Source organism: Hemitrygon akajei, chromosome 3, assembly GCF_048418815.1.
Source record: "Hemitrygon akajei chromosome 3, sHemAka1.3, whole genome shotgun sequence".
In the NCBI taxonomy this organism is placed as follows: Eukaryota; Metazoa; Chordata; class Chondrichthyes; order Myliobatiformes; family Dasyatidae; genus Hemitrygon; species Hemitrygon akajei.
In genome coordinates this window covers 102,137,935-102,153,043 of record NC_133126.1, presented here as the reverse complement: position 1 = coordinate 102,153,043, position 15,109 = coordinate 102,137,935, and the positions used below count along the sequence as shown (strand labels likewise).

Genomic DNA, 15,109 nt, shown 5'->3' with positions numbered 1-15,109 from the left:
TGCCCTCTTTATCCTTTAGCGGTCCCACCATCGTTCTCGTCATCCTCCTATTCTTCACATACGCATAGAACGCCTTGGGGTTCTCCTTAGTCCTACGTGCCAAGGCCTTCTCACGCCCCCTTCGAGCTCTCCTAAGTCCTTTCTTTAGCTCCTTCCTGGCTATCCTATATTTCTCATGAACCCCTCCTACTTCCTGCTTCTTATATCTAACATATGCTTCCTTTTTCCTCTTGACGAATTGCCTCACGTGTTTCGTCAGCCACGGTTCCCTTTTCCTACCATTTTTTCCTTGCCTCAGTGGGACAAACCTATGCTGAACCCAGCTCAAGTGGTCCCTAAACTACTCCCACATTACTTCTGTGCTTTCCCCTTTGAACATCTGTTTCTGATTTACTCTCGCTAGTTCCTGCCTCATCCCTTCGAAGTTAACCCTTCCCCAGTTAAGCACTTTACCATTTTGTCTGATTTTATCCCTTTCCATAGCTATGCTGAAGCTAAGGGAGTTGTGGTCACTCTCACCAAAATGCTCCCCCACCAAGAGGTCTGTCACCTGTCCAGAGTCATTACCCAGAACTAGATCCAGTATAGCCTTTCCTCTCATCGGCCGGTCCACATACTGTGTCAGGAATCCTTCTTGAACACACCTGACGAACTCAGCCCCATCTATCCCCCTTGCACTCAGGAGGTGCCAGTCAATATGAGGGAAGTTGAGATTACCCATAACTACTACCCTGTATTTTGTGCACCATTCTAAAATCTGCCTACTTATCTGCTCCTTGGTGTCCCGAGGGCTATTTGGGGGCCTACAGACTACTCCCAGCACATTGATTGATCCCATCCTATTTCTGACTTCCACCCAGACCGACTCAGTGGACACTCCTTCTGCAGCGTCCTCCCTTTCTATAGCCGTGATACTATCCCTGACCAGTAATGCCACTCCCAGCGCTTTTCTACCTCCCATCCTATTCTTTTTAAAACACCTGAACCCCGGGACCTACATCATCCAATCCTGCCCTACCTCCAACCAAGTTTCAGTAATGGCCACAACATCGTAGTTCCATGTACTAATCCATGCTCTAAGTTCATCCTCCTTGTTCCAAAAACTTCTAGCATTGAAATAGACACATTTCAACCCCTTACCTGGCTACAATTATGTTTCGTCCCCTGCCTGTCCTTCCTCATCAACTCAGAACTCTTAGCATCATGCCCTTGTCCTTCTACCTTAATCCCTGCACTCACATTCTGATTCCCATCCCCCTGCCAAACTAGTTTAAACCCTCCCCAACAGCTCTATCAAACCTGCCCGCCAGGATGTTGGTCCCCCTGGGATTCAAGTGCAACCCGTCCTTTTTGTACAGGTCACACCTGCCCCAAAGGAGGTCCCAATGATCCAGAAATATGAATCCCTGCCCCCTGCTCTATTCCCTCAGCCACGCATTTATCCTCCACCTCATTCTATTTCTATTCTCACTGTCGCGTGGCACAGGCAGTAATCCCAAGATTACTACCTTTGAGGTCCTGCTTTTCAACTTCCTTCCTAACTCCCTGTAGTCTTCTTTCAGGACCGCTTCCCTTTTCCTACCTACGTCATTGGTCCCAATATGTACCACGACCTCTGGCTGTTCTACCTCCCTCCGCAGGATATCTTGGACGCAATCAGAAACATCCCAGACCCTGGCACCTGGGAGCCAAACTACAATCCGGGTTTCTTTCCTGCGTCCACAGAGTCACCTGTCTGACCCCCTAACTATAGAGTCCCTACTACTGCTTTCCTCTTCCTTTCTCTACCCTTCTGAGCCACAGGGCCAGACTCTGTGCCAGAGGCACGGCCACTGTTGTTTCCCCCAGGTAGGCCCCAACAGTACTCAAACAGGAGTACTTATTGTCAAGGGGTACAGCCACAGGGGTACTCTCTAGTACCTGACTCTTCCCCTTTGCTCTCTGGACTGTGACACATTTCTCTGTCCCCCGTGGTCCCTGAGTGACCACCTGTAACTCCTCTCTATCACCTCCTCACTCTCCCTGACCAGACGAAGGTCATCGAGCTGCACCTCCAATTCCCTAACATGGTCCCTTAGGAGTTGCATCTCGATGCACCGGGTGCAGATGTGGCCATCCGGGATGCCGGGAGACTCTAGGACCTCCCACATCTGACACCGACCACAGAAAACCGGCCTCACACACATACTACTTCCTTTTGCAATCAACAACTGCCTCGTCTTGTCCCGTTACCGCCGAAACCCGTTGAGCAAAAGCCCTTTCACTCTGCTGCCTCTCACTCCACTGCCCACTCCCAACACTGCCCGCTGGATATGGCTGCCTTCTTTTTAAACTGTTCACGTTCAACTGGCTGACGTCACGCGCCTGCGCAGTCTGGCCTCTCTCTTCCCCTGAGAACTCAAAATGTCTTCCCACTGGAAATCCTTAGGTGCTCTCCCGCTGCCTTCTTGTTCCTGTCTGATAGCCTCATAATTCCCCTTACTCCAATGAAATGCTTTTCTAACTTGTCTGTTCCTATCTCTCTCCAGTGCTATTGTAAAGGTGATAGAATTATGATCACTCTCTCCAAAATGCTCTCCCACTGAGAATCTCACATCTGACCAGGTTCATTTCCCAATACCAGATCAAGAGAGTCCTGTAGTTCACCACAGAGCCAATTAAAGATTGTGAAGCAGCCATCCAAACTAGCCCCTACCTCACCTCGGGTTCTGACACACCGACCTTTTCTATCCGGATTGGCACTTAACTCTCCATTTGGACACAGGTTCTGCTGTTTCAAGCAGCAATCTGAAACGGCCCCTACCTCAACACACCAACCTTTTCAATCTGTCCCAGCACTTAAATCTCTATCCAAACAATGGCTTGTGCCATATGGATATGCCGGACTTTGCTGCCTCAACTTGGCCTGTAAATCTCCATCCACATCGTGTTCAGTCTCATTGATACGCTCTGGGGCCTGGACCCCGCAGCTTCAACTCGGCCTGTAAATCTCTGTCCACATCGCGTTCAGTCTCATTGATACGCCCTGGGGCCTGGACCCCGCAGCTTCAACTCGGCCTGTAAATCTCTGTCCACATCGTGTTCAGTCTCATTGATACGCTCTGGGGCCTGGACCCCGCAGCTTCAACTCGGCCTGTAAATCTCTGTCCACATCGTGTTCAGTCTCATTGATACGCCCTGGGGCCTGGACCCCGCAGCTTCAACTCGGCCTGTAAATCTCTGTCCACATCGTGTTCAGTCTCATTGATACGCTCTGGACCCCGCAGCTTCAACTCGGCCTGTAAATCTCCATCCACATTGTGTTCAGTCTCGTTGATACGCCCTGGGGCCTGGACCCCGCAGCTTCAACTCGGCCTGTAAATCTCTGTCCACATCGTGTTCAGTCTCGTTGATACGCCCTGGGGCCTGGACCCCGCAGCTTCAACTCGGCCTGTAAATCTCTGTCCACATCGTGTTCAGTCTCGTTGATACGCTCTGGGGCCTGGACCCCGCAGCTTCAACTCGGCCTGTAAATCTCTGTCCACATCGTGTTCAGTCTCGTTGATACGCTCTGGGGCCTGGACCCCGCAGCTTCAACTCGGCCTGTAAATCTCCGTCCACATCGTGTTCAGTCTCGTTGATACGCTCTGGGGCCTGGACCCCGCAGCTTCAACTCGGCCTGTAAATTTCTGTCCACATCGTGTTCAGTCTCGTTGATACGCTCTGGGGCCTGGACCCCGCAGCTTCAACTCGGCCTGTAAATCTCAGTCCCAGGGTCCCACGGGGTGAAGTAACTGACAATATTTTAGACAAGTATATTTACAGGTCAAGTCTATCAGGTGGTCAAGTCTGTAGCTGCGATCTACATAGCACCGGTGGTGATTGCACCGGTGACGGTGGTTGTGCTGGCTCCAGCCCGACTTGAGGTGTCAGCCCATTAGGCATCAGTAATCCCTCATGCGTGTGCGTGGCGCCCGGTATGGGAGTGTTGTGAGGTGTCTGTGTAGGGCTTGGAGTGCATGGTGTCTCGTGGGTATATATATCGGTAGGTACTGGGTTCATAGTCACCATGGAGTGTTCAGGGTAGGAGTCTGGTGCTCCTGCAGGTACCAGGTTGCGGATGGAGACCATGTCCTGCTGCCCATCAGGTAAGACCACATAGGCATACCGGGGGTTCGCATGAAGTAGGTGAACCCTCTCGACCATCGGGGAGTATTTATTGCTCCTCGCATGTTTCCGGAGCAGCACTGGCCCTGGGGATGTCAGCCAAGCCGGTAGGGTGGTCCCGGTGGTCGACTTTCTGGGAAAAGAAAAGAGTCGCTAATGAGGTGTGGCATTGGTGGACGTGCATAACAGGGAGCGGATAGAGTGGAGTGCCTCAGGAAGGACCTCCTGCCAGCGAGAGACCGGCAGTCCCTTTGACCTAAGGGCTAAGAGTGTGGCCTTCCACACCGTGGCATTCTCCCTCTCCACCTGTCCATTCCCCCAGGGATTATAGCTCGTGGTCCTACTAGTTGCAATACCCCTAGCCAGCAGGTACTGGCGCAGCTCGTCACTCATAAACGAGGACCCTCTGTCACTGTGGATATAGCAGGGATATCCGAACAGAGTGAAGAGCTGGCGCAGGGCTTTTATGACTGACGTGGTAGTGGTATCGGGGCAGGGGATGGCAAAGGGGAACCGCGAGTACTCGTCAATTATGTTAAGAAAGTACACATTGTGGTCGGTGGAGGGAAGGGGGCCCTTAAAGTCGACATTCAGTCGCTCAAAGGGGCGGGTGGCCTTGACAAGTTGTGCCTTTTCAGGACGGTAGAAGTGTGGTTTGCACTCGGCGCAGACTTGGCAGTCCCTGGTCATCGTCCTGATGTCCTCAAGGGAGTAAGGCAGGTTCCGGGCTTTCACGAAATGGTAAAATCGGGCGACCCCTGGATGGTAAAGATCTGCATGGAGGGTGTATAGCTGGTCGAGCTACGTGCTGGCACAAGCTCCCCGGGATAGGGCATCAGGGGGCTCATTGAGCCTTCCAGGCCGGTACAGGGTGTCATAGTTGTAGGTGGAGAGTTCGATTCTCCACCTCAAAATTTTATCATTTTTGATTTTGCCCCGCTATTGGTTGCTAAACATGAACGCGACTGAGCGCTGGTCGGTCAGCAGGGTGAACTTTTTGCTGACAAGATAGTGCCTCCAGTGCCTAGTAGCTTCCACTATGGCCTAGGCTTCCTTCCCCACCGCGGAGTGCCGAATTTCAGGGCCTTTGAAGGGTACAGGAGAAGAACGCTACCGGCCTTCCTGCCTGATTGAGGGTAGCAGCCAGCGCGAAGTCGGCGGCGTCACTCTCTACTTGGAAGGGAATGGTCTCGTCCACTGCATGCATCGCTGCTTTGGCAATGTCCCCTTTAATGCGGCTGAAGGCCGTGCGGGCCTTGGCTGAGAGTGGAAATGCAGTGGACTTGACCAGGGGGCGGGCCTTGTCTGCGTAGTGAGAGACCCATTGGGCGTAATAGGAAAAGAAGCCCAGGCACCTTTTGAGGGCTCTGAGGGTGTTGGGACGAGGGAGTTCCAATAGGTCGGGGTCAGGGCCAATGACTCCATTCTCCATGACACACCCAAGGATAGCAAGTCGGGTGGTTCTGAACACACACTTGTCCCTGTTATAGGTAAGGTTAAAAGCTTTGGCCGCTTGGAAAAATTTTTGGAGGTTGTTGTCGTGATCCTGCTGGTCGTGACCACAAATGGTGATGTTATCCAGATATGGGAACGTGGCCTTCAGGTGGCACTGGTCCACCATCTGGTCCATTTCCCTCGGGAAGACAGATACACCATTTGTGACACCGAAGGGGACACGCAGGAAGTGATAAAGCCTGCCGTCCGCCTCGAAGGCGGTGTAAGGGCGGTCCTCCGGGCGGATGGGGAGCTGATGGTAAGCAGATTTTAGGTCTATGGTCGAGTGCACCTTGTACTGAGCTATCTGATTGACCATATCAGGCCCTGAAATTCGGCACTCCGCGGTGGAGAAGGAAGCCCAGGCCATAGTGGAAGCTATTAGGCACTGGAAGCACTATCTCGCCTGCAAAAAGTTCACCCTGCTGACCAACCAGTTCAGTCGCGTTCATGTTTAGCATTCATGTAGGGGGTACGCGTCAAGCTGCGTGAACCTATTGATAGTCTGGCTATAGTCCACGACCATCCTATTTTTCTGCCCGTTCCGAACAACGACCACCTGGGCCCTCCAAGGACTTGTGCTTGGCTCAATGATCCCCTCCCTGAGCAGCTGCTGCACCTCCGACTTAATGAAGGCCCTGACCCCCACGCTGCACCTCCTGCTTTTAGTTCCCACAGGTTTACAGTCGGGGGTCAGGTTGGCGAACAGCGGTGGGGGAGGGATCTTGAGGGTGGAGAGGCTGCAAGTGGTGTCCGTAGTGCAGCTGTTGGCATGGTGTTGGGTGGGATGTGTGTGTGTGTGTGTGTGTGTGTGTGTGTGTGTGTGTGTGTGTGTGTGTGTGTGTGTGTGTGTGTGTGTGTGTGTGTGTGTGTGTGTGTGTGTGTGGTCAGTAGCGGGGTATGTGACGTATTCCTACAGAACTGAGGATTCCTGACAGTGAGTGGTGGGAGGGGCCTGTCATACTCCATTGTCACACTTTTCAGGTGGCTCTGGAAGTCGAGCTCCAATAGCACAGGGGCACACAGTTGAGGCATGACCAGTAACGCAAAGTCCCGATATGCTGTACCCTGCACCACTAGTGTCGCTACACAACCCCCCCGGATGTCTGTTGTATGCGACCCAGAAGCCATGGTGACCCTCTGGCTTACCGGCCGTGTCACGAGTCTGCAACATTGCACCGTGTCTGGGTGGATAAAACTCTCTGTGCTGCCCGTGTCAAACAGGCAGCTAGTCCTGTGCCCCTCCACCAGGATGTCCATCATTGACCTTGCGAGCTGGTGGGGAGTGCTTTGGTCAAGGGTCACAGAGGCCAGAGTTGAATCGCTGTCTTGGTCCAGCGTGGTGGGGTGCCCAGTAAGCACCTGTGGGTCGTAGGCGGTGCAAGGTAGCGTCAACCAAGATGGCCGCCTGATGCCTCGCACGTGGCAGCGGGCAGGCAAGATGGCGACCCCCATGCCTCGCACGCAGCGCTGCTCGATCCTGCTTGTGGTTTGGACTTACAGGCCTTGGCGAAGTGGCCCTTCTTTCTGCAGCTGGAGCAGGTAGCTTCTCGGGTTGGGCAGCGTTTCCGGGGGTGTTTCTCGAGTCCGCAGATGTAACACTTTGTGGACTTGCGACTGGCAGCAGCTGTGGTTAATTCGCCGGCGGGTTGAGGGGTCTGCAACGTCCACGAGGCTGTCGGGAGATCGCGTGCCTGGAGAGCATCAGAGTTGTGCAGAGTGGCCTCCAGCGTGTCAGCCAGCTCAATCGCTGAATGTAAGGTAAGATCAGCGTGTTCCAGCAACCGCTGGTGCACATACACTGACCTGATCCCTGTTACGAAGATGTCTCTTACTAGGAGCTCCGCATGCTGTTCGGCCATCAGCCCCCGGCAATCGCAGGCCGGCACAAGTGTCTGTAGGGCCCGGACAAACTCAGCGCTTGACTCTGCAGGCCGCTGCCGCCGCGTCGCTAAGCAATGTCTTGCATAGACGGTATTTACCAGCTGCAGGTATTGTCTTCTGAGGGCACTCATCGCGCCGTCATAACTCAGCTGGTCTCTAATCATCGAGTAGACCCGTGGACTGACATTGGAGAGGAGAACTCTGCACTTCGCGGTGGACTCGGTCACTTCAATCTCCTCCAGGTATGATTTGAAGCAGGCTAGCCAGAGGTAGAAAGCATTGCCGGCCTCAGGTGTTTGCGGGTTGATATCCAATTTGTTGGGCCTCAAAACATGCTCCATGCCTTAAAATTACTGCTAATAAAATTGATGCCCTAGCAATAACTCCAAAAGACTGGAAGTAGAGTAAATACTGAAAGGCTTTTATTAGCAGTAAAATGGATCCACGTCCATGCCAGATGATTGCCCTGGACTGTGGGAGGAGCAGTGACACAATCACCTTTATGCAGGGGTCTGTGGGAGGAGCCACAGGAGCAGTCAGCAGAGGAGCGTGTCCAGACAGATATACATGGTTTACCATAAAATCTCCGTCCACATTGTGTTCAGTCTTGTTGATACGCTCTGGGGCCTGGACCCCGCAGCCTCAACTCGGCCTGTAAATCTCCGTCCACATTGTGTTCAGTCTCGTTGATATGCTCTGGGGCCTGGACCCCGCAGCCTCAACTCGGCCTGTAAATCTCTGTCCACATTGTGTTCAGTCTCGTTGATACACTCTGGGGCCTGGACCCCGCAGCCTTGATTCAGCCTGCGCCTGACCTTTCATACTCCTCCCTGCTCTCGGCAACTGGCCTGCCACCTTGCCTCAGTTCTGGCACATTGAATTGCCTCCAAGTATTACTTGTGATGATAATTTGCCAGAAAAAGATTTGCCATCCTTGTTTCATCAGCCACGAGCCAGAAGACACTGAGGCTCATCCGTGCCATGTTAAACCTGTGTGAGAACAGTGTACAGAGTGAGTGCCACACAGCTGGAGATGTGCTGCAAGAGGGAGGACTTTAGGGCACCAGATTCTGGGAACCTTGCAAATGATTGAACAGCTTGTCTTATGAAGAGCGTCTGATGGCTCTGGGCCAGTATTCACCAGAATTCAGAAGAATGAGGGGTGACCTCACTGAAACCAATAGAATGCTGAAAGTTGTAGAAGAATGGAAAATAGCAAATGTCACTGCACTCTTTAAGAAAGGACGAAGGCAGTAGAAATGAAATTACAGGTTTCCCCCGCAATCTGAAGGTAGAGTGTTCCTATGAAACCGTTTGTAAGCCAAAATGTTGTAAAGCGAAGAAGCAATTACCATGAATTTATATGGGAAAATTTTTCAAGCGTTCCCAGACCCAAAAAATAACGTACCAAATCATACCAAATAACACATAAAACCTAAAATAACACTAACATATAGTAAAAGCAGGAATGATATGATAAATATACAGCCTATATAAAGTAGAAATATTGTATGTACGGTGTAGTTTCATTTATCAAAATTGGGAAGACAGCGAGCCAAAATCGATTTGGAGAAAAAAAAATCGGCATGTACACGCATGCACAAACAACTGCCCACACAAGGCTTCACAGTCATTGTAGTCTTTCTCGGGGTAAACACATGTATAAAGCTGTCGTCTTTTTTTTCATAAAAGCGAAAATCCTCTTTGGTTAGTGAAAGCAGGTACTAATGTAGGTCTTTCGTAACAGTGAGTTGTCGTAAAGCGAACGTTGGAAAAGTGGGGGACACCTGTAAAGACCAGTTAGCCTGACCTCAGTGTTTGGGAAGATGTTGGAGTCAATTGTTTAGGATGAGGTGATGGAGTACTTGGTGACACAGGACAAGATAGAACAAAGTCAGCATGGTTTCCTTTTTTTTAAAAAATTTTATTTAATTGAATTTTTGAATGATTACAAGTGTAGAAAAAAAAAGTATGTGACCCTTCCCCCCTCCCCTTAATCCCTCCCCCCTAACTTCCCTATATGAAAAAAATTAAGAAAGAAAGAAAAGAAAGAAAGAAAGAGTGCCTGGTTGTTGGAAGGTCTCCACATGCTCCATGGAGTTCTTAATAACTTTAGTATATGTATTTATTTCTTTCCCCAAGTAACCATTAATTTTCTCTTCAGAGCACCTATATATTTAATCCTGTCTTTTGTAAATAAGGGCCCCAGATTTTCAAAAATGTTTCATATTTATCTCTTAAGTTATAAGTAATTTTTTCTAATGGAATACAGCCATAGATTTCTTTTTTCCAACAATCTATACTTAAATATGTATCTGATTTCCAAGTAATTGCAATAGCCTTTCTGGCTACAGCCAGCGCAATTAATTCAAAAAGGAAATATTAAAAAATTTATATCTTGTATGTATAATTTGATTCAAAACCAGGCAACTAAACAAGGAGTCCATAAGTCAAGACAAAAATGGGAAAGTGATTTGAATATTAAAATTGAAGAAACAAATTGGTCAAGACTGTGTCTTGACAGTATGACAAATACAATAAATGTTCGGTTAAGATTAGTGCAATATAACTTTTTACATCAATTATATATTACACCACAAAGCATGGTTTCCTTAAGAGAAAATCCTGCCTGATGAACCTGTTGGAATTCTTTGATGAGATTACAAGTAGGAAAGATAAAGGGGTTGCAGTGGATTTTGTATATTTGGACTTTCAAGACCTTTGAAGACCTTTGACAAGGTGCCACACGAGTCTGCTTGCCAAGTTAAGGGCCCCATGATATTACAGGAAAGTTTCTGGCATGGTTAGAGCATTGGCTGATCGGTAGGAGGCAGAGAGTGGGAATAATAGTATCTTTTTCTGGTTGGCTGTCAGTGACTAGTGGTGTTCCACAGGGGTCAGTGTTGGGACCACTTCTTTTTATGCTGTATATCAATGATTTAGATGATGGAATAGATGACTTTGTTGCCAAGTTTGTAGATGATATGAAGATTGGTGGAGGGGCAGGTAGTGTTGAGGAAACAGGTAGGCTGCAGAGGACATAGACAGATTGGGAGAATGGGCAAATGAATACAATGTTGGAAAATGCATGGTCATGCACTTTGGTCATAGAAATTAATGTGCAGACTATTTTCTGAACAGGGAGAAAATCCAAAAATCTGAGCTACAAAGGGACTTGGGAGTCCTTGTGCAGAACACCCTAAAGATTAACTTACGAGTTGAGTCGGTGGTGGGGAAGGCAATTGCAATATTAGCATTCATTTCAAAAGGTCTAGGATACAAGAGCAAGGATGTGATAAGGCAGTTATAAGGCACTGGTAAGGCCTCACCTTGAGTATTGTGAGCAGTTTTGTGCTCCTCATCTAAGAAAAGTTCACAAAGATGACAATTGATGGCTCTGGGTCTGTACTTGCTGAAATTCAGAAGGATGAGGGTGGATCTCATTGAAACCTTTCGAAAGTTGAAAGGTCCAGTCAGAGTAAATGTAGAAAGGATATTTCTCATGATGGGTGAGTCTAGTACAAGAGGACAGAGCCTCAGGATAGAGAGACGTCTATTTAAAACAGATGCAGAGAAATTTCTTTAGCCAGAGGGTGATAAATTTGTGGAATTTATTACCACAGGCAGCTATGGAGGTATTTAGGCAGAGCTTGATTGGTTCTTGATTGGATACAACGTCAAAGGTAATGAGGCTGAGGAGGGGAAATAAAAGATCAGCCATGATTCAAATGGCCTAATTCTGCTCCTATGTCTTATGGTTTGAAATGATCTGCATGGATGCTGTGCAGATCAAAGGTTTAAACTGTGCCTCCGTATGTTGAGGACAAAAGAGTCTGGTGGTCCTGCACTGTGCTGTGACAATAATAAACCAATTATTTTTGCCCTCAACCCATATCGTCTGGTCTTGTACAGTGGACACCTCTGCACGAGGGAGCAGTTGCAATTCCAGTACTATCTATGCCTCTGAAAATTTTGTAAACCTCAGACATGTCCCTTCAGAGTCTTCCAGTCCAAGGAAAGCAAAATAAATTGAAATGCTCCATTGCAGACAAGATCCCTGATAAATCTCCCTTGCCTGCTCTACAGGACATCACATCCTCCCTGTTGTGTAGCTTTGACAGCACTGTCTGATCAGTAAACATTGAGGACAAAGTCAACAAGTGAATGTTAAAATACAGCTCTGATTTTGGAACACTGAGAAGTAAACTGATGTTGGAAAGGTATCAGCCTGCAAACCAAACCAAAGAGGTGCTGGACTGTTATATCCACTTGATGCTTGTGAAACCTGGATGGTGTTAATTAGATCTTCCAGACAACTCAACCACTTCTACACGTCTGTCAGGCTGATCAACAACTCCACCATTAACCCACTCACCACCACTATGTACACAGCACTTAGCATTGCACAGTCTCTGTATAACAGTTACCTGGACATTGTGTTTGATGAGATTGCTTTTATATTTTTAGTTATTTTTTTGTTGCATGTCCTTTATGCCGCATCATGTAACGATCATTTTGTTCTCCTTTACACTGCTGCACACAATCCTGAATCCTGACTAAGATATGAAGTTCACAGTTTGATCTTTGTCATCCTGCTGTTGTAAGTGATAGACATTGAAATGTGTACAAGAAGTGAAGCGGGTCATAGCAACCTTGAAGATTCCTTCAAAATAAGTTCAAAAGCATTCTGTGGTCTCCTGGGTTGTAAAAGTTACTATAAAAAGCGCGAACCTTTGCAAATTCATCCAACCAAAAAGGAACAGTTTCCAACATTTCTTCTTTCTTTCAGCTCGGTTGTTCCCAGAGTTTCTGCCTGTTCAAGCTGAGACAAATCTGCTCCCAGCCTCGTCTGCTCCACAGGAGTCGGAGCTCTCATGGTTTCAATATTACGTCTCTGAATCAGATTCCCTGTTGAACAACCCATCGAGGACTGAGTCACGGCAGGAACCACTGTCAAGGGTGTTGGACTGTAACACACAAACTTACGGGTGTTGCCCAGATGGTTATGCTGCAGCCAGGGGCCCAGGTGGGGCAGGCTGCCCTCTCATCCCTTGCTACAAAAGCAGGTAAGGAAAGCAGGCCACTGCCCACAATCTGTCTTTTAATTTGAAAGTATCCTTCATACATAAAAGATAGAAAGTTTTATAAATTTAAACTCAAAGTGATTAGTTCATAGAGCTTCAAAATCAGAATCCTACCACCTGTCCACACTAACCAAGTTGCATACTTGAACTAGCTCCATTTCACTGTGTTTGACCTTTATCTCTCTAAACCTTTCCTATTCATTGTGGTTGTACCCACTTGTACCACTTCCTCTGGCAGCTCATTCCACCCTATGTGTGAAAAAGTTGCCTCTTTAAAATGTGACCAGCTGATCGAAATATTTGCCTCAGAGGGTGAAGATTGGGAAAGGAAAATGGTGAAAAATCGAGAGAAGAGGCATCCAGCTCTTAATGATGAAACTCTTCAGTGAACTGAAGGTGCTTGGAAGTTACTCTGTTAGTCCCTGTAAGGTTTGGGGAAAATACCACAACAACATAAAAGGTTTGAGTTGAAAGGTGAAAGATTGAAGGGAAAACATCTTCACTCAGAGGGTGGCATGAATGAGAAACCCGCTGCCTGATACACAAGGTGATAAGAGGCACAGGCAGAGTGGACACCTTTTCCCATGGTGGAAATGCTGATATAATGGGCTATAACTTTAAGGTGTTGGGAGGAAGATGCAGGCAGATATTGAGAAAAGTTTTTTACACAGGCATGGGTGGTGGTGGAGGCAGATACATTAGGAACATTTAAGAGACTCCTAGATAGGCACATGGATGTTTATGTGGGAGATAAGGATTAGATTGATCTTTGAGTAGGTTAAAGGGCTGGTATAACATTGTGGGCTGAGTGGCTTAGGCTGTGCTGTACTATGCTATGTTTGATGTAAATCTTTCCTCTCTCATCTTAAACCTGTGTCCTTTAGACAGAGTCTCCTACTCTGAAAAAAGACTGTCTGTCTATCCATACCACACAATTTTATAAACCTCTATAAAGTCTCCTGTCAGCCTCCTGTATTCTGGGGGAAAAGTTTCTACCTATTCTAACTCACACTCTCCTGATGCAGTGATGTCCTCATGAATTTTATCGTACTCTTTCCAGTTTAATGGCATCCTTCTTAACACAAATTTCAATGACTCTGTGTATTGGTTGAGGCCCTTACTCCTCACAGGCACCCTATTGGTTCTTTCCCATTTGCTGCCAGTATCTGAGCTCAGGCAAACTCCCGGCTTGAAGAGGCACCATCTTTGGACCTTATTGCTGTGGGGCAGTGGATCCTGTTGGCAGTCATGGAAGCTGGAAGCAGTGTAGGCATTACAGCCTCTTTCATCAGCCCACTGCCTTGCCCCTGGTTCAGGCACTGAACTCCCAGCCACTGACCCTGCTGAAACACTTGGGCTAATTTGATGGAGATAGAGGGTTGGGAGATTTGCTGCATCAGCCAAACAAAGCCCAGGGTTGTTGTTTGATTCCATTGTCACATGATCTTCCCCAGTCACCGAGGACCGGCTGGTCTTCCTCAAGGCAGAGTGGATGATGGTACTGTCTCTCAGCCAGTAAGGTGGGTACAACCTCAGTCGTGCAATTGGGCTGAATGTGGTTTACATTCTGACAGAAAGAAGAGGACAGTGGACCATTATTAATGAGGGAAGTTTAGACGTTCAGAGGTACAGTAGTCACTTAGAACAAACGGTGGGTCTGTTGTCCTTCATTGCAGAAGTGTTGTATTTTTGTCAGTTAAAGCAAAGCAGGGTTTCAACAGTGAATTCAAAGGTCTGGGGGAGTGTGGTAGATCAGAGTGATGGAAGGGTACATGTACAGTATATAGTCCACAAAAGTAGTAAACAGTGGTGAAGCATTTAGCATGAGCACTGAGCAACAGGAGCTGGGGTGTCATGTTCCATCTGTAGAAGGTGGAGAGGACCAAACACAGAATGACACGGAGTTTGAAACGGTGTATTACTACCATTGGGGAGGAGACTACAGACCTCACAACACTTCAAGAAGCACCTTTCAAACTATTTGATTGATGCACTATCAATAACTCCAAAAGACTGGAAGTAGAGTAAATACTGAAAGGCTTTTATTAGCAGTAAAACAGAGCACGTCCATGCTGGATAACCGCCCTGGACTGTGGGAGGAGCAGTGACACATTCCAGGGGTCTGTGGGAGGAGCCACAGGAACAGTCAGCAGAGGGGTGTGTCCAGAAAGATATACGTGGTTTACCACATGTGTATTTTGCAATTTATTTTGGTGTCTCATAATAATTTTTATGCCTTGCATTGTACTGCTGCATTGTAAAAAAAGACATTTCAATGATAATAAACCTGATTCTGATTCAGATGTACCAGGACTAGAAGGTTTGAGACTCGGAGAGACTGGATAGGGCAGGACTCAGCAGTGAAGATTCAGCAAATGGTTCCTGAGCTGCTGAGGCTGTTGAATGAGGAGATGTTAGTTTGACTGGCCCTGTAGTTTTTTAAAGTGTGGTAAGCCATGTATATAGGTTGTAACTAGGTTATCTGTCTGGACATGCCTAGA

General features: G+C 48.0%; 1 protein-coding gene across 9 annotated transcripts in view; it reads left to right on the top strand.

The window, feature by feature from the left end:
* paplna (papilin a, proteoglycan-like sulfated glycoprotein) overlaps positions 1 to 15,109 on the top strand; it is a 420,656-nt gene that overhangs the window by 343,129 nt on the left and 62,418 nt on the right. For all 9 annotated transcript variants that reach the window (XM_073040502.1, XM_073040509.1, XM_073040506.1 and 6 more), the window contains one exon: positions 12,314 to 12,590. In XM_073040502.1, coding sequence (XP_072896603.1) covers positions 12,314 to 12,590 — 277 coding nt within the window. The remainder of the gene's footprint in view (positions 1 to 12,313; positions 12,591 to 15,109) is intronic.